The 26,023-nt window shown below is 41.3% G+C and overlaps 1 protein-coding gene across 1 annotated transcript in view; it reads right to left on the bottom strand.

The window, feature by feature from the left end:
- Positions 1–26,023, bottom strand: part of LRP1B (LDL receptor related protein 1B) — a 1,191,264-nt gene that overhangs the window by 690,911 nt on the left and 474,330 nt on the right. Inside the window, 1 exon segment of the mRNA XM_049772845.1 lies at positions 8,657–8,779. Coding sequence (XP_049628802.1) covers positions 8,657–8,779 — 123 coding nt within the window.

Raw genomic sequence — 26,023 nt, forward strand, 5'->3', positions numbered from 1 at the left:
GTAAAGTTACTGGCACTTTTGTGTTTGTGTTGTTTTGTTTTAAGTTTGGGGCCACATGTGATGATGCTGAGGGGATTACTGGATCTTCATCCATTGTCACAACTAATGGGATTCAGGGGACTAAACCTGGTAATCAAACCTGAGTTAGATACCTGCAAGGCATATACCAAACCCCAACCCACTGTACTATCACTCAGATGCTATACTGGCACTTTAACACTAAGGACTATCTTGTGTTCCTATTTATTTGTTAGATAAACCGTGAACTATGGACTGAATGTCATCCTCCCCACTTCTCCTCTCTACCTCACATATACCATTTGCTACTATTGATTTGATATTTTTCAGTAAGAATGTTCCAAAATAGGATAATGCTATCTCAATGGCTACAACATTTTTTTACTTTGTTTATAAGCTCAAATTTCAGCGTTAGACAAGGTATGTAACTAATTTATAAGACAGCAATATTCAAAGATATAATCAATTTTGGGAAGCTAGGTGGTACTCTGAGAATAGTTGTCCGTTTGAACAAGATGTTTACATTAGTCCTCCAGTGTTTTAATTTTATCATCTGCAAACAAGCATTATCCTTTTAAAATATTCACCACTGATTAACAGAAACTGGGATAATTTAATATCACACCCTTGGGCTGCTTCTGCTGCTGCTTTGCAGAACTTCCTGGTATAGCTGCCTTCTAGGCCTCCCGCCCTGGGGCTTACGAAATGAGTAAATGAAGAAAAAGTTAGCACAAATTGTGCTACCTAACAGGATGCCTGAGGAGGTTTGTTAAACTATGTTGCCAGTCTTGTTCCTGTTGACCTTTCAAGCATAAGTAAAGATCTAGGTTTAACTTTATGTTTAATAAGAACATTGAGTAATTGTAAATGTTTTAAAGGTAAATGCCTTCATGTTACACATTTCTTTCGGCAGGCCCACTCCCCTGTCTCTTTGTGGCTTGATATATAAGCTCTGTGAACTTTGCAATAAACGACTCTTGATCAGATTCTTGTCTTGAGTCCTGTCTGTTCCTCTCCCCAATTCTTTTACAGGTTAAGTCCTCTTCGTGACCCACGAATAACTGGCGACCCCCGCCCCTGCGGGCAGATTTGGGTGGTCGCAATTTAAGTAAATATTTTGAGATATAATAAATTGATATGGAGAAATGGCTGCAGGTGGGGGTTTCCAGGCAGAGTGCTGACTGCTCTACCTGCAGAATCTCCACCGGGCTGTGCTTCTTCTGAGGAACTGAGCACCGGAAGGGAGCCCTGTCCTACCCTTCTCTGTCTTTCCTGAACTCTGGAAGCTCTCCTCAGAGCCCTGGGAAGCGAACCCCAAAGAAACTACATTCGGGAGCTACCCAGCGAGCCAGTGAGTGAGTGAGAAATGGCTGCAGGTGGGGGTTTCCAGGCAGAGTGCTGACTGCTCTACCTGCAGAATCTCCACCGGGCTGTGCTTCTTCTGAGGAACTGAGCACCGGAAGGGAGCCCTGTCCTACCCTTCTCTGTCTTTCCTGAACTCTGGAAGCTCTCCTCAGAGCCCTGGGAAGCGAACCCCAAAGAAACTACATTCGGGAGCTACCCAGCGAGCCAGTGAGTGAGTGAGAAATGGCTGCAGGTGGGGGTTTCCAGGCAGAGTGCTGACTGCTCTACCTGCAGAATCTCCACCGGGCTGTGCTTCTTCTGAGGAACTGAGCACCGGAAGGGAGCCCTGTCCTACCCTTCTCTGTCTTTCCTGAACTCTGGAAGCTCTCCTCAGAGCCCTGGGAAGTGAACCCCAAAGAAACTACATTCGGGAGCTACCCAGCGAGCCAGTGAGTGAGTGAGAAATGGCTGCAGGTGGGGGTTTCCAGGCAGAGTGCTGACTGCTCTACCTGCAGAATCTCCACCGGGCTGTGCTTCTTCTGAGGAACTGAGCACCGGAAGGGAGCCCTGTCCTACCCTTCTCTGTCTTTCCTGAACTCTGGAAGCTCTCCTCAGAGCCCTGGGAAGCTAACTCCAAAGAAACTACATTCGGGAAGAGATAACAATGCTATCTGGGCAAAAGCCGGCTCCCTGTGTGTGACACCAGGCGGGGAAAATCCGCGAAAGTACACCGGCCCAGTGGGGCTCAACTGTGAAAGACTGTGAGTGTGACCTGTCTATGTCTGTCTACTGTCCTCTTGCGTGAAACTCTTGCGAGTGGGGCAAAAAGAGGCTCAGAGGAGCACGGCCGCTCCGCTTCGCTACGCGGCCGTGCACTCTTTCTAAGGAAAGAACTCCATTGCAACAAGAAGGAAAAATCACACTAAGACGGCGCTATATCACAGAAGCAAACATTTCTCTCTGGACTGTCTTCTCTGTTGCATGCTCGGGCCTAAGATTTGACCCAGTGTGAGGCTTCATCCACGGAGGACTCCCCTCCCTTAGAGGCAAGTCAGCCCATCCAGAAAGGGAGGAGCCAGAGGAGTGTGCTGCCTACATCATATAGACAATGAATACCACCACAACACGTAGAAAAACCCACAATACAAGTGTGACAATGGGGAAACAACGCAGGCCAGCATCAGACATAGAGAATGAAGATGACAATTCTGAGGACCAGATAATGACTGAACAACTAATCAACCTCTCAGATAAGGACTTTAGACTAGCAATATGGAAGGTGCTCAACAGACTCCAAGAAACCATGGATCGAGTTGAACAGAACACAAATAAGAACCAAGAAAATATGAAGGCAGAAATGACAAAACTCCAAACTGAAATAACATGTCAACTAACAGGACTGAAAAAGTCAGTAAACGAAGTGAATGACAAAATGGATAAGCTCTGGGACAGGGTATCAGAAGCTGAGAATAGACTTGGTGCTGTGAAAGATGAGATACATAACAATTCCATACAGCAGGAGAGATTGGACAAAAAACTTAAAGCAAATGAGCAGACAATGGAAAAATTAGTCAAAGAATGGGAACAGACGAAAATAGAAGTCTATGATAAGATCAACAGAAACAACTTAAGAATCATTGGAGTCCCAGAGACCCAGGAAGAAAATTTCCAGGAAGAATCAATGGTCAAGAACATCATTAAAGAGAAACTTCCAGAGCTAAAGAATATATGTGATCAAATCCTGCATGCCCGAAGAGTACCAACCAAAAGAGACCCCAGAAAAACCACCCCAAGACACATCCTAGTCACAATGACAAATCCCACAGATAGAGACAGAATTCTGAAAACAGCAAGATCAAAAGGGGAAATCATGTTCAAGCAAGCTTCCCTGAGATTTACAGCAGACCTGTCACCAGAAACACTCAATGCCAGAAAGCAGTGGTGGGATATTGTGACAAGACTGAATGAAATGAATGCTTCACCCAGAATACTATACCCAGCAAAACTCACTTTCCGGTTTGATGGAAGAATACATGGTTTCACAGACAAAAAACAGCTCAGAAACTTCACAGACACAAAACCAGTCTTAAGAGAAAAACTGAAAGACCTAATCTAAGACAAGACTACCCAAAAGACACACCAAATTTTGAAATAAAGATGGCGTTAAATCCCAGGACAATTCTTTCTCTCAACGTCAATGGACTAAATGCACCAGTTAAGAGACACAGAGTGGCTAAATGGATCAAAAAACTCAATCCAACCTTCTGCTGCCTACAAGAAACGCACCTGAATAGTCAGAACAAACATAGACTCAAAATAAAAGGCTGGAGAAAAATTATCCAAGCAAACAACACCCATAAAAAAGCTGGAGTGGCCATACTAATATCAGATAATGCAAACTTTATACTCAGGAAGGTTGTAAGGGACAAAGATGGACATTTTATATTAATCAAGGGGTACGTAGAGCAGGAAGAATTCACTCTCCTAAACATATATGCACCGAATGAGGGGCCAGCAAAATATTTAATACAACTGTTGACAAATCTGAAAAATAATATCAACAACAACACAATAATTGTGGGGGACCTTAACACGGCTTTGTCAACACTGGACAGGTCAACCAGACTGAAACCCAACAAGAATATACTAGACCTGAGGAGAGAAATGGAAGAAAGAGGCCTAGTGGATATATATAGGACACTCCATCCCCAGAAACCTGGATACACATTCTTCTCCAATGTACATGGGACATTCTCCAGGATAGACTACATGCTGGCACATAAAACATACCTCCATAAGATCAGGAGGATAGAAATTTTGCAGACTAACTTCGCTGACCACAAGGCTCTGAAATTATTTGTGAATTCTAAAGGGACTCAGAAGAAACACTTTAACACCTGGAAGTTAAACAGCCTCATGCTCAATAACCAGTGGGTCCGAGATGAAATCAAGGAGGAAATAAAAAGGTTCCTGGAAACAAATGACAATAAAGACACAAACTCTCAGAACTTATGGGACACAGCAAAAGCAGTACTGAGAGGAAAATTTATAGCTTTGCAAGCACACATCAGGAAGGAAGAAGGAGCTTACCTGAGTAGCTTAATGACACAGCTAATAGAACTAGAAAATGCTCAACAAAAGGACCCAAGAATAGGAAGACAGAAGGAAATAACAAAGCTGAGAGCAGAAATCAACGAAGTGGAAACTCAAAAAACAATCCGAAAGATCAACGAAAGCAAAAGTTGGTTCTTTGAAAAAATAAACAAGATTGATAGACCACTGGCAAACCTAACAAAGAAAGAGAGAGAGAGAAACTTGATAACTCGTATCAGGAATGAAAAAGGAGAGATCACTACTGATATGACAGAGATTCAAAGGGTAATCAGAAACTACTTTGAAAAACTCTACGCCACTAAAAATGAGAACCTGGAAGAAATGGATAAATTCTTGGACTCTTATAATCTTCCACGGTTGAAGGAAGAGGATGTAGCATATCTAAACACCCCCATCACCATTGATGAAATTAAAACAGTAATCAAATGTCTGCCGAAAAACAAAAGCCCAGGTCCAGATGGATTCACTAATGAATTCTATCAAACTTTCCAAGAGGAACTACTGCCAATCTTGGCAAGACTCTTTCATGAAATTGAACAAACAGAAACACTTCCAAATAGCTTTTATGAAGCCAACATCACCTTGATACCTAAACCAGACAGTGACGCTACCAAAAAAGAAAATTACAGACCAATATCACTGATGAATGCAGATGCAAAGATCCTCAACAAAATCCTGGCAAATAGGATTCAATGCCTCATTAAAAAGATCATCCACTACGATCAAATAGGTTTCATCCCAGGAATGCAAGGCTGGTTTAACATCCGTAAATCTATCAACATAATACACAACATCAATAACAAGAAAAATAAAAACCACATGATCATATCAATAGATGCAGAGAAAGCATTTGATAAGGTCCAACACCCATTCTTGATCAAAACTCTCAGCAAGATGGGAATGGAGGGAACCTTTCTCAATATAGTGAAGGCCATCTACCACAAGCCAGTGGCAAATATTATCCTCAATGGAGAAAAACTGAAAGCCTTCCCTCTAAATTCTGGCACAAGACAAGGCTGTCCTCTCTCACCACTCCTATTCAACATAGCACTGGAAGTACTTGCTATAGCGATCAGGCAAGAAAAGGATATCAAGGGAATCCAGATAGGAAAGGAAGAAGTCAATCTCTCACTGTTTGCAGATGACATGATACTCTATTTAGAAAACCCTAAAGACTCTATCAAAAAGCTTCTAGAAACAATAGACTCATATAGCAAGGTGGCAGGCTACAAAATTAACACACAAAAATCAATGGCCTTTCTATATACCAATAGTAATAAGGATGAAATGGACATTAAGAAAACAACCCCATTCACAATAGTGCCACAAAAACTCAAATATCTTGGAATCAACTTGACTAAATATGTGAAGGACCTATACAAAGAAAACTATAAAACTCTGCTCCAAGAAATAAGAGAGGACACACGGAAATGGAAACGCATACCCTGCTCATGGATTGGCAGGATTAACATCATCAAAATGTCAATACTCCCCAAGGCATTATACAGATTTAATGCCATCCCTCTAAAGATACCCATGACATTCTTCAAAGAAGTGGATCAGACACTTTTGAAATTCATTTGGAACAATAAACACCCTCGAATAGCTAAAGCAATCATTGGGAAAAAGAATATGGGAGGAATTACTTTCCCCAACTTTAAACTGTACTACAAAGCAACAGTTATCAAAACAGCATGGTATTGGAATAAGTATAGGTCCTCAGATCAGTGGAATAGGCTTGAATACTCAGAAAATGTTCCCCAGAGATACAACCATCTAATTTTTGATAAAGGAGCAGGAAATCCTAAATGGAGCAGGGAAAGCCTCTTCAACAAGTGGTGTTGGCACAATTGGATAGCCACTTGCAAAAAATTAAACTTAGACCCCCAGCTAACATCATGTACAAAGGTAAAATCCAAATGGATTAAAGACCTCGATATCAGCCCCAAAACCATAAGATATATAGAACAGCACATAGGCAAAACACTCCAGGACATTACAGGCATCTTCAAGGAGGAAACTGCACTCTCCAAGCAAGTGAAAGCAGAGATTAACAGATGGGAATATATTAAGCTGAGAAGCTTCTGCACCTCAAAGGAAATAGTGCCCAGGATATAAGAGCCACCCACTGAATGGGAGAAACTATTCACCCAATACCCATCAGATAAGGGGCTAATCTCCAAAATATACAAGGCACTGACAGAACTCTACAAGAAAAAAACATCTAACCCCATCAAAAAATGGGGAGAAGAAATGAACAGACACTTTGACAAAGAAGAAATACACATGGCCAAAAGACACATGAAAAAATGTTCCACATCACTAATCATCAGGGAGATGCAAATCAAAACAACGATGAGATACCACCTCACACCCCAGACAATGGCACACATCACAAAGAATGAGAATAAACAGTGTTGGCGGGGATGTGGAGAGAAAGGAACTCTTATCCACTGCTGGTGGGAATGCTGTCTAGTTCAACCTTTATGGAAAGCGATATGGAGATTCCTCCAAAAACTGGAAATCGAGCTCCCATACGATCCAGCTATACCACTCCTAGGAATATACCCTAGGAACACAAAAATACAATACAAAAACCCCTTCCTTACACCTATATTCATTGCAGCTCTATTTACCATAGCAAGACTCTGGAAACAACCAAGATGCCCTTCAACAGACGAATGGCTAAAGAAACTGTGGTACATATACACAATGGAATATTATGCAGCTGTCAGAGAGATGAAGTCATGAAATTTTCCTATACATGGATGTACATGGAATCTATTATGCTGAGTGAAATAAGTCAGAGAGAGAGAGAAAAACGCAGAATGGTCTCACTCATCTATGGGTTTTAAGAAAAATGAAAGACACCCTTGTAATAATAATTTTCAGACACAAAAGAGAAAAGAGTTGGAAGTTCCAGCTCACCTCAGGAAGCTCACCACAAAGAGTGATGAGTTTAGTTAGAGAAATAACTACATTTTGAACTGTCCTAATATTGAGAATGTACGAGGGAAATGTAGAGCCTGTTTAGGGTACAGGCAGGGGTTGGGTGGGGAGGAGGGAGATTTGGGACTTGGGTGATGGGAATGTTGCACTGGTGATGGGTGGTGTTCCTTTTATGACTGAAACCCAAACACAATCATGTATGTAATCAAGGTGTTTAAATAAAAAAAAATATGCAAAAAAAAAATAAATTGATATAATATATCAGTTGCTATATATTGTTTTTCTCAATTTTTTATTAAATATCATTCTTTTATGACTTTTAAAGGAATATAGGAAATTTCAAGCCATATAAAAATAAAGATTAAATTTTGAGGCATTTTTTATTTTTCTTTTGGTCCATACCTACCAGTTTTCAGGGCTCTTCCTTGCTTTGCATTGAGATATGACACCTGGCAAGATTAGGGGACCTTACAAGTTGCTTGAGATCAAACCCAGATTATCCACATGCAGGATAAACTCTGCATGCTGTGATTCTGCTCTGGCCCCATATTTTAAAAAATTTAAGTTAACATGCATGCTTGCATTTTTCTTATTCCTTTGATTTAATTTGGATTACCTCATCAGGTATACATATTAGATATTGTGATACTCAAAATGCAATTTCAGTAATTTCTACTAGATGCATAAGCATCTTATGTCCAAGTATTTATTTATTTATTTATTTATTTATTTATATATATATACTCCTAGAATCACTGTCATTAATATAGTGTTAGACATTCAATAAAAGCATCAGAAATATTGAGTAACTAATATACTTTTTATATTAATATCAACTTATGCATATTCATTGAGACTAATAAGGAATTCTTATTTTCTCTGTTTGTTTTTGTTTATTTTTGGCCACACTTGGTGATGCTCAGGGGTTACTCCTGGCTATGTGCTCAGAAATCGCTCCTAGCTTTGGGGGACCATATGGAATGCCGGGGATCAAACCGAGTTCTGACCTAGGTCAGTCATGTGCAAGGCAAATGCCCTACCGCTGTGCTATCTCTCCGGTCCCAGAACTCTTATTTTCTAATGAACAAAACAATGCAGAAAGTACTTCTCTCTGGAATTACCCATATTCAGCTTATGTTGCAAAAGTTCTATGACACTCAATGAAATAATGTTTATCTGTCTTCAGACAGATATGAACAGTACCATGAGTGTAACAAGGAAAGAAACTTACCAGTGCAAGTTGTTCCATTTTCATCCAAAAGTTGATTATCTGCACAAGCACATACTCGGCCTCCTGGGATAGCCAGGCACAGAGTACTACAGCCTCCATTATTCACTCGGCACATATTGTCCCCTGAGAAGGAGGAAAGCAAATGGATCAGAAAACTTATGCCATGACATTTAGCTAGTTGAAGTTCAAGTTATCTCTAGGAGATTGATGCAGGTAAAAAATATATGCACTAAAGAAATTCATAGGCTATGTTCATGAACATATAGAAAACGCCGTTGGAATATTCTAAGATAAATATCAGATAAAATAAGGCCAGAAATCTGATTTATTAAGGTGCATCTAAGTATAAATAAGATTTAGATTGTGGCCCAGCAAAGTAATACTGAAGGTAAGACGCTTTCCTTGCATCTGTCTAAGCTGGGATCAATCTGCCACATTATATGATTCCTTACCCCACCAGGAACGATCGCTAAATGAAAAGCTGATTAAATCTTGAACAACCCTAGGTGTTGCTCCCCCGCCCCCAAAATAACAATACAAAACATAAAAACGTTTTAGGGGTTAACTTTCTGATATCACTCATTTCTCCATACTGAGAAGTCAAGAAAAAAATAAGTTTACAAGCCTTTTATGTGTACCAAGTCAAAAAGCATTAAACACTGACGATGCAATAGACAGCGGAGATATGAGTTATTTTCCACATTTTCAAATAACATTTTGTTTGTATCAGAAAGTATTATTCCTATATTAAAAAGAACTTTTACTTGATCTTAAGCATAAAAAATAACTTATTATATTATTATTACTTATTATAGTAAATAATCTAACCCTAGTATATGTGCATTATGAACTTTGTATAAAGGAAGCTTAATATGCTAACTTGTTGCTTTTATATAAATATTATAAATGTTTGTACTTTTTAATTATGTTTATACACATAATTTTCATGTTTACATGAAAAATTTTGTGAGCTAATATAATTTTAATAAATAATATCACATATTTTATGTAAAATATTATTTATAAATCATAATTAATAAAGCAAAAACATTAAAATTGGAAGTAACTCCCCAAAACTGCAGATGTATTAATATATTAATTATTAATATATCATTAATGAATATTAATAAATATTAATAAATAAACAAAAATAAAAATGATCAGGCTGGAGAGATAGCACAGCAGTAAGCCATTTGCGTTGCACGCGGCAACCCTGGGATGTTCCTGGGTTTGTTTCCTGGCATCCTATAAGGTTCTTCAAGCCTGCCAGGAGAGAATTCTGAGTGCAGAACCTGGAATAAGCCCTGAGCTCCTATAGGAGAAGCCCAAAACCAAAAAAAAAAAAAAAATGAAAAAGAAAAAATATTTCATAGTGAAGTTAGGACTTAGAATAAATATATATATTTATCTAGCTAATAATGATAATTATCATAATTAATATTTCTAATAATATTTTCTTAAACGAAAAGTCATGTTCTGATGTTCTACTTATTTCTGTGTGATAAAATTAAACACACAGGACATATACACTAATAACAACAAAATCAAATTAATAATTAACTATTTTTGGAAACATTTTTAAAAATAAAATATACTTAAGGGCCCTGAGAGATAGCACAGTGACATTTTGCCTTGCAAGCAGCGGATCCAGGATCAAAGGTGGTTGGTTCAAATCTAGGTGTCCCATATGGTCCCCCGTGCCTGCCAGGAGCTATTTCTGAGCAGACAGCCAGGAGTAACCCCTGAGCAACGCTGGGTGTGGCCCAAAAACCAACCCCCCAAAAAATATATATAGATATATACTTAAAAAGTGAAATAACGGGGCCGGGCGGTGGCGCTGGAGGTAAGGTGCCTGCCTTGCCTGCGCTAGCCTAGGACGGACTGCGGTTCGATCCCCCGGTGTCCCATATGGTCCCCCAAGAAGCCAGGAGCAACTTCTGAGCGCATAGCCAGGAGTAACCCCTGAGCGTCACAGGGTGTGGCCCAAAAAACAAAACAAAACAACAACAACAAAAAAAGTGAAATAACTTGTAAAAGCAAGATCAAACCCTAGTCTCTAATTTTTTTCTACTTTTCACATATATATTTAAGAAGTAGAATTTTGAGCAATTTACAGTGTTTATACAGGTATGAGTTTAATAAATTAATGAACTGATAATTGATGGATAAACAAATACTTAACAAATATAGTGACAAGAATTGAACCCCAGCCAAAATAAATATATTATCCAATGCTATTTTTCAAATAACATTTTTATGTATGTATATATTAATATATATTAAATATCAATGATAATCAAACTCTTTTTATAACAAAGTATTTATCAATTTACAAAATAATTTTTGAAAATTTCTGCTAAATTGCATTTCAAGATATTTCTTTATCATTGTATTTTAATTTTACTAGAATAAAATAAAAACAAAATAAAACATTTTATAAGCTGATAATGACATTGTAATGCATCTAGTTTTGTAATTTACCTTTTTTTGTAAATGAGTTTTATTTCTATGGTTAGAAAATCTAAAGCAATAACACAAATTAATCCCACTGCTGCTTTCTTTATTTTATCTGATTTTTTAAAAATATAATGTAAAGAAGAAATGCCTTTGGGACTATTGACTTATAAGAATTTTGCCATAAATTATAAGCAATTTAAAAGTCTCTTAATCTAATATGGAATAATAAACCTTTGAGCATGGTCTCTTTTTTACTTTATAGAAAATAATGCTGATTATTTTTCAGAAAATAATCTAGACTTTATATTCATTTAAACATTAGAAGAAAGTGAGAAGTGTCATCTTCATTTTAATATTTAATATGTATGAATTTAATATGTAATTTAATATGATATGAATATGTCTATATGAGAAAACATAACTTTTTATTTTTCAAATTTAAAAGTTTAATTTTTAATTTTCTTTCTTTTTTTTTTTTTTTTTGGTTTTTCAGCCACACCCGTTTGATGCTCAGGGGTTACTCCTGGCTAAGCACTCAGAAATTGCCCCTGGCTTGGGGGGACCATATGGGACGCTGAGGGTTCGAACCGCGGTCCATCCTTGGATAGCGCTTGCAAGGCAGACACCTCTAATGCCACCTCACCGGCCCCAATTTTTAATTTTCTATTCATTGAAGAATTTGTTTACATTTGTTTTGAAGTCTGTGTATTTTTAAATTACCTAGCATCCATGTCTTCATAGATACTTTTAGACTATGCATAAGGCTATATTTTAAAGTTTCTATATATTATTGAAATATACAGTAATACTCCATGTAGCTTGAAAGAAAGGATAATATAAACTAAGAGATGCTAGCTTAAATCATTATTGTATGTATTAAAAGTGTAAAAATAGTAATTTTATATTAACAATTATAATTCAGAATGTTGATTTTTTTTTTTTTTTGTGGAGGGGCAAATTCTACAGCAATCAGGAGTTACTCCAGATTTGCACTCACAAATCACTCCTGGCAGGCTCAGAGGACCATGTAGTATATGCAAGATACAACCCAGGTATGTCCTCGGTTGGCCTCATGTGAGGCAAACACCCTGTTGCTGTGCTATCACTCAAGCCTGAGTTTTAGATCTTATTTAATTTTAACCATTTAATCTTTAAGAAACTGTGAGGCTATTTACAACATATTTAAATACAACAAATTATATGTTTATTAATGTTTAATTATATCTGGAGTTCAAAAGATGCTGAATAGGATTCTCACTGATACATCCTAGGAACACAAAAATGCAATACAAAAATCCCTTCCTCACACCTATATTCATTGCAACACTATTTACAATAGCCAGACTCTGGAAGCAACCAAGATGCCCTTCAACAGATGAATAGCTAAAGAAACTGTGGTATATATACAAAATGGAATATTATGCAGCCATCAGGAGAAATGGAGTCATGAAATTTTCCTATACATGGATGGACATGGAATCTATCCTGTTGAGTTAAATAAGTCAGAGGGAGAGAGATAGACACAGAATAGTCTCACTCATCTATGGGTTTTAAGAAAAATGAAAGGCATTATTGTAATAAGGTCCAGAGTTAAGGGATGGAAGGACTGGCTCACAATTTTAAGCTCACCACAAAGAGTGGTGAATGCTCTTCGGGAAATAACTACACTAACAGCTAGCATGACAATGTTAAAGAATAAGAGAAGTAGAATGCCTGTCATGAATACAGGCAAGGTTGGGGACAGGAGGGGTCATTGGTGGTGAAAATGTTGCACTGGTGAAGAGGGGTATTCTGTTTATGACTGAAACCCAACTACAAACATGCTTTTAATCATGGTGCTTAAATATTTATAATAAATTTTTTTAAGAAAGTTAACATGTTAAGATCATTTTATGTTGAAATTTTAATGTATTTTCTTATAATTTAGTTATTTGGATGAAAATGTAAGCTAAGATCTGATTATAAAGCACAGATATATTTATATCCTAAGTTAACCAATTTCAGTGTCTATTGAGTTTAAACAAGTTTTGATCAGGTTTTTTTCCCAGGTGGTATTGTGTGTTCACAGCATCATTATTCAATTATAGGTACACAGAGACTGGTTAGAATATCCTAATTGATTATTTTACCAAATTAAAAAAAAAATCAATTTGTTCAAGGTTATTTTTTTCTTTTTGTTTTTGTTTTTGGGCCACACTGGTGGTGCTGAGGGCATACTCCTGGTTCTGTGCTCAGAAATCGCTCCTGACAGGCTTTGGGTGCTGGGGATTGAACCCAGGTTTGTTCCAGATCTGCATTGTGCAAGGAAAACATCCTACCACTATGCTGTAACTCCAGCCTCTCAAAGACACTTTAAGTGAGATTGAATATTACCTTAAAGTTTATAAAGTACTTTTGAAAAAATACTTCAGAAAGAACAAAGGACAGTATTGGTCAGGTATTTGTTGAGATCATTGTTTATGAAACCATGCACAGTGTTATTACACATAGGTATACATTTCTAATAGTTTTCTCAGAGGCTTATATGTGGTTGGATATTACTGTAATATTTTTATTTGGATTTAAGAACCCAAGCTATAAAATACATGCATAAAAATGGCAGTGATATACAAAATTCTACTTAGTCATAGATATTTGTTTGCAGATATTGCTAGAACAGCAAACTACGTCAAAGTAAAATAAAAACCTGAATAACAAAAGAAGTTTATCAAAACAAACAATAAAACTTAAACTAAATTAGAGAAAATATTTGCACATCCTAAGTCTTTAAGGGGCTAAAACATCCAAAGAACTAATAAAACTGAACAACAGAAACCAAAAAAAAAAAAAAAAAAAAAAAGAAAGAAAGAAAAGAAAAGCCAGAGGCTCTGAATAGTTACTGAAAAGGTGTGAAGAAAATAATAAATATAAGTAAGAACTGGAAAATAGCAAACAGAAGAAAAAACTAGGCACCCTCCCTAACTTGCACTTCCTAAGAGAATTAAGCCAAGCCCTAAGCTTCTCTAAGTTCCTAAAGAAAGCTCCCGGCTAAGCACTCTAACTTCCCTAATTTACACTTTAATTAAGTGCCTTAATTTACACTTCATTCAAGCTCACTGGGAACCTTTCCACTTTTCCCTTTCCTCCACTCCCCCACTCCCTGGCTCCCCTTCCTTTCCCTGGGAACCTTTCCACTCCCCCACTCCCTAGCTCCCCTTCCTTTCCCTGGGAACCTTCCCACTCCCCCACTCCCTAACTCCCCTTCCTTTGAACTAACCACCACAATTCGCGGAAGACCCTCATTTTAAATTAGACATATGCCGTCAGGGGAAGGACAAAGATACGCACATGACCCCAGGGGCAAACACTGCCCCATCTGTTACACAGGGAAAACAAAATGCCTCTTTCCTGGGCTCTGACGCATAACTTCTTTTGTGGCGGGAGATAAGGAGAAATGCCTCCTTCCTGGCAGGTGTGTTCCCATGATATGTATAGACTTTTTACCCTATAAAAGCTTTGCTGAATGCTAAAGGGGGGCCGAATCTTCTCTACTCGGTCCTGAGTTATGAGATTCGGTCTCCAGCATGCTGAGATATTAAAATCCCTCGTGTTATTACAGCAAGTCTGGTCTTCGAGTCTCTTTGGGTACGCGCATATCCTGAGCCTGGAGCGGACTTCCCCTGCGGGGGAGTTCTTTCATTTGGGGGCTCGGCCGGGAGATTTGCGACCACCCAGAGACCCCAGACCCACTTGGAGGTGAGCTCTTGTGTCTGTGTCTGTGTCTACTTAGTCTGGGTTCGTTTGCTTCTGGCTGTACTTTTCTCTGAGGTTTGGCGCGATCGCAGTTTCGGCTTTACGGACGCTCAGCAAGTCTGAGGTTTCGTGGATAAAGACAGACGTGTCCGGGTGTCCACCGTCCGATCACCCTGGGAGACGTCCCGGGAGGAAGCGGGGACGACCAGGGACGCCTGGTGTACCCCCCTGGTCTGGAGAGTCGCGAGGAGAATAGCTTCCTCATTGAACTAGGCTGGCGGCGGAGGCCCCTGCCATCCGACTCTTTGAAGTGCCTTTGGGCAACGCGGGAACGGCGCTTGTTCTGGGTCATTTGTCTCTTGATTGTAACTTCTGTGTCAGTTTTCCTTGAAATTAGGACTAAGATGGGACAGACCGTGACGACTCCTTTGACTCTAACCCTTAACCACTGGACTGACGTAAAAGCTAGGGCTCACAATCTGTCTGTCGGGGTACGGAAGGGCCCCTGGCAGACCTTCTGCACCTCTGAATGGCCAACCTTTGGAGTCGGCTGGCCGCCAGAAGGTGTCTTTAACCTCTCTCTTATTTCCGCAGTAAGAAAGGTCATTTTTCAGTCTGAAGGGGGACACCCGGACCAAATACCCTACATTCTCGTCTGGCAGGACCTCGTCCAGAATCCACCAGTGTGGGTCAAGCCCTGGATATTTGGCCGCCCTGAGCCAACTTCCACTATAATGGCAGTAGCCTCAGACCCCGAGCCCAACTTGCCTGTTCCCCCCCCGACCTTCAGCTCCCCCGCCCCTCTACCCTGAGATAGACAATGATCTTCTTCTTGACTTCTCCCCCCCTCCGTACTCCCAACCTCAATCCTCTCCCCAGCCGGCACAACCTAACGTGCCACACGTCGCTGTGGGGCAACCCCCGGCGGCCGGTCCACGCGAACCGGGACCAGCAGGGGGAACCCGGAGCCGGAAGGGCCGCAGTCCAGAAACTGTTCGCCCCTCCGAGTCACGGTCTCTTGCCCTCCCCCTTCGGGCAATGGGGCCCCCGCCAGGAGATGACCAGCTTCCCCCTTTACAGTACTGGCCTTTTTCCTCGGCAGATCTATATAATTGAAAGACTATGCACCCCACCTTTTCAGATAATCCCTCTGCCCTGACGGGACTCCTCGAGTCTCTCATGTTTTCGCATCAGCCCACCTGGGACGACTGTCAACAACTGCTCCAGGTCCTCTTCACGACAGAGGAAAGAGAAAGAGTCCTCCTAGAAGCCAGGAAAAACGTCCCGGGGGCCGATGGGACTCCCACTAATCTCCCTAACCTCATAGATGAAGGGTTTCCACTGACCAGGCCAACCTGGGACTTCAATACCGCAGAAGGTAGGGAGCGCCTCACCGTCTACCGCCGGGCTCTCATTGCTGGTCTAAGAGGGGCTGCAAGACGCCCCACGAATCTGGCTAAGGTAAGAGAGGTTGTCCAAGGTCCAGTTGAACCGCCCTCGGTTTTCCTGGAACGCCTAATGGAAGCTTATAGGAGGTACACTCCTTTTGATCCAGCTTCAGAGGGACAACAGGCGGCCATAGCAATGGCCTTTATTGGGCAGTCAGCCACAGATATAAAATGTAAGCTACAGAGGCTAGAGGGACTTCAAGATTATTCATTGCGAGACTTAGTGAAGGAGGCAGAGAAAGTGTTCCACAAGAGAGAAACAGAGGAGGAGAAAAAGGAAAGAGAAAAGAAAGAGATAGAGGACAGAGAGAACCGGCGTGATCGCCGACAAGAGAGAAATTTAACTAGAATTTTGGCTGCAGTAGTAGGGGATAGTATAGCAGAAAAAGAAAGAAGCAGGCAGACAGGGCACCTGGGCGACAGGGCAAGAAGAACCCCGAGAGGACAAGATCGTCCATTCGATAGAGATCAGTGTGCCCATTGTAAAGAAAAAGGACTTGACCGTCCACTCGAAAAAGATCAGTGTGCCCATTGTAAAGAAAAAGGACACTGGGCAAGGGAGTGCCCGAAAAAGCAACTCAGGAGGAACAAGGTCCTGGCTCTCGATGATTAGGGGGGACGGGGCTCGGTCCCCCTCCCCGAGCCCAGGGTAATGCTTCCAGTAGAGGGGACTCCCATCAACTTCCTGGTGGACACGGGAGCTGAACATTCGGTATTGACCAGGCCCCTAGGAAAATTAGGAACAAAAGAAACCATGGTTGTGGGGGCCACGGGCAGCAAATTCTACCATTGGACTACAAAAAGAAAATTGGACGTTGGGAGGGGCCGAGTAACTCACTCCTTCCTGGTCATCCCTGAGTGCCCTGCGCCCCTCCTGGGAAGAAATTTGCTGACCAAATTAAAGGCACAAATTCAGTTTACCCCTGAGGGACCTGAAGTAACTTTGGGGGAAGCTCCTGTGACTTGTCTGGTAGTCGGACTTGAGGAGGAATACCGCCTCCATGAAACAAAGCCTGGAGAAGTAGTTGCTTCAGAATGGCTTACCCAATTCCCTGAGGTCTGGGCTGAACAGGCAGGAATTGGCAAGGCTAAACAAGTACCCCCGATAGTGGTAGAGCTGAAGGCGCATGCCTCACCTATCTCGGTGAGACAATATCCCATGAGTAAAGAAGCAAAGGAAGGCATCCGTCCCCACATCCAGAGGCTGATACAGCAAGGAGTTCTAGTACCCTGCCGATCTCCCTGGAACACGCCTTTGCTGCCGGTGAAGAAACCTGGCACTGGGGACTACCGACCAGTACAAGACTTAAGGGAGGTTAATAAAAGGGCCCAGGATTTGCATCCCACTGTGCCTAACCCTTACAATCTACTGAGTTCCCTCCCACCGGAGCGGGTTTGGTACACAGTGCTAGATTTAAAAGACGCTTTTTTCTGTCTCCAATTACACCCCAGCAGCCAACTGATGTTTGCTTTTGAGTGGAGAGATCCGGAAGGGGGACACACTGGACAACTGACATGGACTAGATTGCCCCAGGGTTTTAAAAACTCCCCCACACTATTCGACGAGGCACTCCATAGGGACCTGGCCCCCTTCAGGGCTCGGAACCCCCAAGTCTCCCTTCTTCAGTATGTTGATGACCTCCTGCTGGCAGCATCCACCAAGGAAGCGTGTGAAGAAGGAACCAGAGAACTCCTAAAAGAATTGGGTGAGTTAGGGTACCGGGTGTCGGCCAAGAAAGCTCAGTTGTGCCGCAACGAAGTAACATACCTGGGGTATGTCCTGAAAGACGGCAAGAGGTGGCTCACAGAAGCCAGAAAAAAGACAGTAGTTACCATTCCTGTCCCCAAGACTCCACGGCAGGTACGGGAATTTCTGGGGACAGCCGGTTTCTGTAGACTTTGGATACCTGGGTTTGCCTCCCTAGCCGCTCCCCTGTATCCACTTACACGGGATCAAGCTCCCTTTGCTTGGACACAGGAGTGTCAAGAAGCCTTTGAAAAAATTAAAACTGCTCTACTCACAGCACCAGCCCTGGCCCTGCCGGATCTAACCAAACCTTTTACCCTGTATGTGGACGAACGTGCGGGAGTGGCTCGGGGAGTGCTAACCCAAGCCCTGGGACCTTGGAAAAGACCAGTAGCCTACTTGTCAAAAAAACTCGACCCAGTGGCAAGCGGCTGGCCGTCATGTCTGAGGGTAATCGCAGCGGTGGCTCTCCTGGTAAAAGACGCTGACAAACTTACTCTGGGCCAGCATGTAGTTATAGTCGCTCCCCATGCATTAGAAAGTATAGTCAGGCAGCCTCCTGACCGTTGGTTGACCAACGCCCGAATAACTCACTACCAAAGTCTCTTGCTAAACGACCGTATAACGTTCGGACCGCCTGCTATTCTTAACCCCGCCTCCCTGCTCCCGGAGACAGACGGATCCCAGCCGGTACACTCATGCACAGACATTTTAGCTGAGGAAACTGGAACCCGGAGAGACCTGACAGATCTGCCCTGGCATGGGGCGCCGAATTGGTACACAGATGGTAGTAGCTTCATCATGGATGGAAAAAGAAAAGCCGGAGCAGCCATAGTGGATGGGAAGCAAGTAATATGGGCCAGCAGCCTTCCTGAGGGGACTTCGGCACAAAAAGCTGAATTACAAGCTTTGACAAAAGCCCTTGAGCTGGCAGAAGGAAAAGTTATTAACATCTACACCGACAGCAGATACGCGTTTTCCACCGCTCACATTCACAGCGCGATCTACAAACAAAGAGGACTCCTCACGGCTGCAGGAAAGGAAATTAAGAACAAGGAAGAAATCCTTGCTCTCTTGGAAGCCATACACCTGCCGAAAAAGGTAGCTATTATTCATTGTCCTGGACATCAAAAAGGAATGGACCCCGTGGCAGCAGGGAACAGAATGGCAGATCACACTGCTAAGAAAGCCGCACAAGGAACTGTCTCCTGTGCCTTATGTGAGCAACGAAAGAAACCCCAACCAAAAGAAGATAATTTCAGTCTAAACTACACACCAATAGACTGTGAGGAAATTGAACGCCTAAAGGAAAAAGGATTATCCAGCGGATTTGACTGCCATGGGATCGCAAAAACTAAAGACAACAAAATCATTTTGCCTCATAAAGAAGGTGAATACTATGTAAAGAGTATCCATCACCTAACACATTTAGGAAAAAAGAAATTGTGCGAACTAGTAAAAGCCTCCAATTATCACGTACTCCGACTACGAACTATAACAGAACAAGTAACCCAGTCCTGTAAAGCCTGTGTTCTAACAAATGCCCACCACCCGCTCGTAGAACCAGGAAAACGGCTGCGGGGAGACAGACCAGGAGTCTTCTGGGAAGTAGATTTCACAGAAATCGTTCCTGGTAGGTATGGCAATAAATATCTTCTAGTCTTCATAGACACCTTCTCCGGATGGGTTGAAGCTTTCCCCACAAAGTCTGAAACTGCCCAGGTGGTCACGAAAAAAATTCTGGAAGAAATTTTGCCCCGGTTCGGGATACCCAAGGTAATCGGCTCCGACAACGGGCCCGCGTTTGTCGCCCAGGTAAGTCAGGGACTGGCCAAACAGCTGGGGACCAATTGGAAATTGCATTGCGCTTATAGACCCCAGAGTTCAGGGCAGGTAGAGAGAATGAATAGAACTCTAAAAGAGACCCTCACTAAATTGGCTATTGAGACCGGCGGGAAGGACTGGTTGGGCCTCCTTCCCTTTGCGCTCCTCAGAGCCCGAAACACACCCGGACGTTTCGGGCTCACTCCCTATGAGATCCTTTTTGGGGAACCTCCCCCCTTGACCAGACCAGACGGAGTATTAGACCCCGCCTTAGATTCCCACTCACCCTCTGCTTTGTTTATCCACCTTAAGGCTCTAGAGGCTGTCCGCACCCAGATCTGGGACCAGATTAAAGAAGCCTATTCACCTGGGACTCCTGCGGTGCCACACGGGATCCAAGTCGGTGATCTGGTCCTTGTTAGACGTCATCGAGTGGGAACCCTCGAGCCCAGGTGGAAGGGACCCTACTTAGTACTGTTAACCACCCCAACAGCTGTGAAAGTAGACGGAATTGCTGCCTGGATCCACGCGTCACACACAAAGAAAGCTCCTGCTGAAAAGCTTAAGGATGAATGGAAAGTGGAAGCAACTGATAATCCTCTTAAACTTCGCCTGCGCCGTCGCCTCTGCCCAGAGCGGTAACCCCCACGCTCCTATGACACTGACCTGGGAAGTCATTTCCCAGGCTGGAGACACTGTGTGGAGCATTTCCAAGGTGGCCCCCCCGTATACTTGGTGGCCACCACTGCGCCCCGAGGTTTGCGCCCTCATTGCTGGTGTAGAGGCATGGGACATCCCGGAAGAGTCACCTGAAACGGTTCCCCAGGAAAAAGTCGTCTTTCAGAAACGAGCCCTCTCACAGGGAGTGTACACTAGGGGCCAGTACGTAGCCGACCTGCCAGGGTGCAGTTCCTTGGCAAAGCAGAGAAAGTTACGGCAGGCATCGTTCTATGTTTGCCCCAGGGAAAAACAGTCTAAGAGGGAAGGTCGCCGATGTGGGGGGATAGAAAGTTTCTTTTGTAAAGCATGGGGATGTGAAACCTCTGGCACTGCCTATTGGAACCCCTCTTCCAGCTGGGACCTCATTACAGTAGTTAGAGGTAGTAAAGGTGACACCCTAAACATCACTTTCACGCAGAAAGGGAGGGAGGAAAAAGGCGGCTGGATAAAAGGAAAACAGTGGGGCCTGAGATTTTACGTTTCTGGAACCGATCCGGGGTTCACATTCAAACTCAGACTGAAAATTCAAAATCCTCCCTCTCAGCCAATAGGGCCCAACCCCGTCCTAACGGACACCCAGCCTTTACCCAAGCCTAGGCCAACACTAGTCCCTGTTACTCCTGCTTCCTCACAGCCCCTAAACTCGGACCCAACAACCCAGACTCATGAATCTAAAGACGCCCCTGCCCCCCCAGGGATGGAAAACCGCCTTTTAAACTTAATAGAAGGAGCCTTCTTGGTACTCAACCGAACCAATTCTGATATCACCCAATCTTGCTGGCTCTGTTACGCCTCAAGCCCCCCCTACTATGAAGGAATTGCCCAAAATAGAACCTTTAACGAAAGCGAAAGTTCCTCTGTATGTGCCTGGGGAGGGAGCAGAAAGCTAACCTTAGCTGCCGTGTCTGGGCAGGGCCTCTGTTTAGGTACCGTTCCCCCTGATAGAAAGCACCTCTGCAGCTCAACCCTACAATCATCCTTTACACGGGGGCGATACCTCGTTCCCCCTCCAGACACGGTTTGGGCCTGTAACACGGGACTCACCCCATGCATCTCCACCAGCGTGTTCAACAATCTCCAGGATTACTGTATTTTAGTCCAGCTAGTCCCTAGACTCTTGTACCATGATAGCGAGTCTTTTGTGAATGAGTTTGACAGAAGAGCTCGCTGGAAAAGGGAACCTGTAACTATTACACTGGCAGTCCTTCTAGGCTTGGGGGTCGCAGCAGGAATTGGGACTGGGACCTCCGCCCTAGTCCAAATGCCCCACTACTATACTGAACTGCGTGCTGCAATGGATGCAGACTTAGAAATAATAGAGCAATCCATCACTAAGCTCGAAGAGTCTCTCACATCCCTATCAGAGGTAGTCCTCCAGAATAGAAGGGGTCTGGATATCTTGTTTTTAAAAGAAGGAGGAATGTGTGCAGCCTTGAAGGAAGAATGTTGTTTTTATGCAGACCACTCCGGAGTCGTCAGAGACTCCATGGCAAAGTTAAGAGAAAGATTAGACAAACGCAGACTGGAAAGGGATTCTCATCAGGGCTGGTTTGAGGGATGGTTTAACAGATCCCCTTGGTTTACAACTCTTATCTCCACTCTAACAGGACCCCTAATAATCCTATTCTTCCTGCTTACTTTCGGTCCCTGCATTTTAAATAAGTTAGTTAGTTTTGTGAAACAAAGAATAAATACAGTCCATGTAATGGTTCTCAAACAGCAATATCAGCAGAATGAAGGGATGCTCTAAGATTAGAGCTATGTGCAAAAAAAAAAAAGTGGGGGATGAAAAGGTGTGAAGAAAATAATAAATATAAGTAAGAACTGGAAAATAGCAAACAGAAGAAAAAACTAGGCACCCTCCCTAACTTGCACTTCCTAAGAGAATTAAGCCAAGCCCTAAGCTTCTCTAAGTTCCTAAAGAAAGCTCCCGGCTAAGCACTCTAACTTCCCTAATTTACACTTTAATTAAGTGCCTTAATTTACACTTCATTCAAGCTCACTGGGAACCTTTCCACTTTTCCCTTTCCTCCACTCCCCCACTCCCTGGCTCCCCTTCCTTTCCCTGGGAACCTTTCCACTCCCCCACTCCCTAGCTCCCCTTCCTTTCCCTGGGAACCTTCCCACTCCCCCACTCCCTAACTCCCCTTCCTTTGAACTAACCACCACAATTCGCGGAAGACCCTCATTTTAAATTAGACATATGCCGTCAGGGGAAGGACAAAGATACGCACATGACCCCAGGGGCAAACACTGCCCCATCTGTTACACAGGGAAAACAAAATGCCTCTTTCCTGGGCTCTGACGCATAACTTCTTTTGTGGCGGGAGATAAGGAGAAATGCCTCCTTCCTGGCAGGTGTGTTCCCATGATATGTATAGACTTTTTACCCTATAAAAGCTTTGCTGAATGCTAAAGGGGGGCCGAATCTTCTCTACTCGGTCCTGAGTTATGAGATTCGGTCTCCAGCATGCTGAGATATTAAAATCCCTCGTGTTATTACAGCAAGTCTGGTCTTCGAGTCTCTTTGGGTACGCGCATATCCTGAGCCTGGAGCGGACTTCCCCTGCGGGGGAGTTCTTTCAGTTACTACTTGAAAGAAGTCATACAGAATCTCTTAGTAATATGAAAAAAATCAATATTATCTTATTACTATTTAAATGCAAAAGAAAGCTACCAGAGGTCACTTCACTCCTTTGTGATTGGCTATTATCTAAATGATAAGAAAAATATGTGCTAGAGAGCATGTAAGGAAAGAAAATCTTGATAGAGTTAGTTAGAATGTAAATTGTTGCAGTCATAAAAAAAAATCAGTTTGCTATTTCAACAACAACAAAAACAAAATAAAATCTCACACAGATCAGTTATCCTTCATCTGAAGATTTACATGAAACACGTACAATTTTAAAATGGATGCATATACACCCATGTTTACTGCAAAATCATTTTAAAGAGTTAAGAGATGAAACAACCCTATACATACAATTAGATTAGGAGTGTGTGTAATATAGCCATTATGTTTTATTAACCCCAGGCAAAAGAAAACAAAACAAAAAAGCACAATGCAGTGCTAATACACTATTTTAAAATAGGTAAAATCCTGCTGCTTACAATATTATAGAAAGTGTAATGCCTATTGAAATAAGTCATACATAGAAAGACAAGCAGTATTATTGTACTTATGTGGTATAAAAAACAGAGCTAACATAAAAAAATATTTGTAATTCTATAAGACCAATCAGTTGTTGCGTTTCTATTAGATGAGGGAAGATGACAAAAGGTAATCAATTATATACTGAAGGGGAAAATTTGAACTTTCATTGCCAATTTTTTAGAAGAGTTTGGGAAATCACTGTATAAATAAAATAATGCAAATATCCTAAATAATAAAGTTAGAGATGGTTACTATGTTGGTATAAAATGTTCTATTATAGAGAAAACTTCTTTAAAAGTACACCTACTCTGTATATGAAAATGGTAATTGTTAATTTTTACATTTTTATTAAATGCAAAGTGTTATTAGTTATAGATGATAAGCAGCTCAGAAAACAAGAGCACTAGCACTGATTTGGTTGGAGGTAAGAAAGTCCAAGATAGAGGCTCAAGTGACCAAATGATGTCCATCTTCAAAACCTCACTCTAACATCTTTGCAGAGTAAACCACCCTCACCATGACAGTAACAATAGGCAAGAGAGATAAACAAATTGGTCAGATCCTGATTGGAATTTTGATTTTAGAAAAGCTTTAATACTGAGTTCTTGTTCTCTCCTAAAATAAGACAAATATTTTACTTCATATTTATTTACCCTATTTCTAAAAGTATATGTACCCAAAAGTGGTGTAGAAAAGGCACAATTCTGTTTTAAACCTCACTTTCTAAATGGCTCTACTACTCTTTCTTAACTGTGTCCACACTGACTGTTATAATTACTTGGAATATATGGTCTTATCTAGAAACAAGAATGCTTAGTTTCTGTATATTTGTATTAGAATGAATATTATTCTTCAATGCAGCTATATTTTTGTTATTTATTTTATGACTTATTTTTTAATTTTTTTATCTATGGTGATCAAACTACTCTGTCAGCTGAGCCAGAATCTCACAGCTGGTGTCCATAACCAGGCTCTTCCAGAATTAAATATAGTATATGCCATGTTGATTTTTAACAATGCATACATGAAATTTATTTTGTTATTTCTAGATGATGATCAAAATGAGAAATGCTGTTGTGTATTTAATGAGAATTTACATTCAAACTTTCATACTTAGGGCTGAGAGCTAGGACAGTGGATTGAATACATGTCTTGCATACAGCTGTCCTCAGTTCTAAAAACCCACATATGTGATCCCTCAAGCTGTCCCAAGAGTGCTCTCTGAGTACAGATTCAGGAGCAGGCTCTGAGTACTACTGACTGTGACTCAATCTCAAGCACACACACACACACACACACACACACACACACACACACACACTATCTTTCTCTCACAGTCTATCTATATAATTTTATTTTATAGCTAAAACATCTTTAATAAATTCTTGTATATAAATTCTTACTAATATCAACACAATAGGTTAGTTATAAAATATTTTGTCATAAATTTATCAAAATGCCTGTTCACAAGAACCAGATATCTATATATCTATATCTATCTATCTATCTATCTATCTATCTATCTATCTATCTATCTATCTATCTATCTATCTATCTATCTGCTTTAAAGGGCTGGAGAACATGCAGAAACCACAGTTTTAATACCAGTTATATAAGCTCTCTGAAACATTAATGAGATACCCCAAAAGCTCATAGTGTGCAAAAAGCAGGTTCACACATGCCATGGAGTGTGTCTCTAGAAACAGAACCAAAATCAAAAATTAAAAAAAAAGAACAAAAATACAAAACAATTACAAAATACTAAAAAGAAAGTGAATATATAGATTCAAAATTTAAAAATTTGCCACAACTTTTTAAGGTTCTTTATTATCTGCATTCTGCATCATATAGATAGCATAATAAACATGAAGGATTCAAGTTCAATAATAAAATTATTTGGTGCCTGATTAATAGTATAATGAATAGAGCCTTTGTTTTGCACACAGTGGACTTGAGTTCTATCCCTTGCATTTCTTATGGTCTCTTGAGCTCACTAAAAGTAATCTTTGAGTAAAGAGCAAGCAGTAAGCCAAAGGCAATGAACCAAAAAAAATAATGACACTTCAAAAAATACAATTTTGATTGTATAATGTATTTTTTATAATTTCTCATAATACTAAACTTTTGCTCACTGCTGAAATACATAATCTTGAAAAGCTCTGTAGTTGTTTCTGCATTGTGAATATGCAGAACAAATACAGTGAACATGACATGAACAAAAGTAGAATATGTATAAAAATTTAAGCATTACCTAAATTTAAGACCTAGAGTTACACTGATTTGTC

Source organism: Suncus etruscus, chromosome 5 (genome assembly GCF_024139225.1).
Source record: "Suncus etruscus isolate mSunEtr1 chromosome 5, mSunEtr1.pri.cur, whole genome shotgun sequence".
Lineage (NCBI taxonomy): Eukaryota > Metazoa > Chordata > Mammalia > Eulipotyphla > Soricidae > Suncus > Suncus etruscus.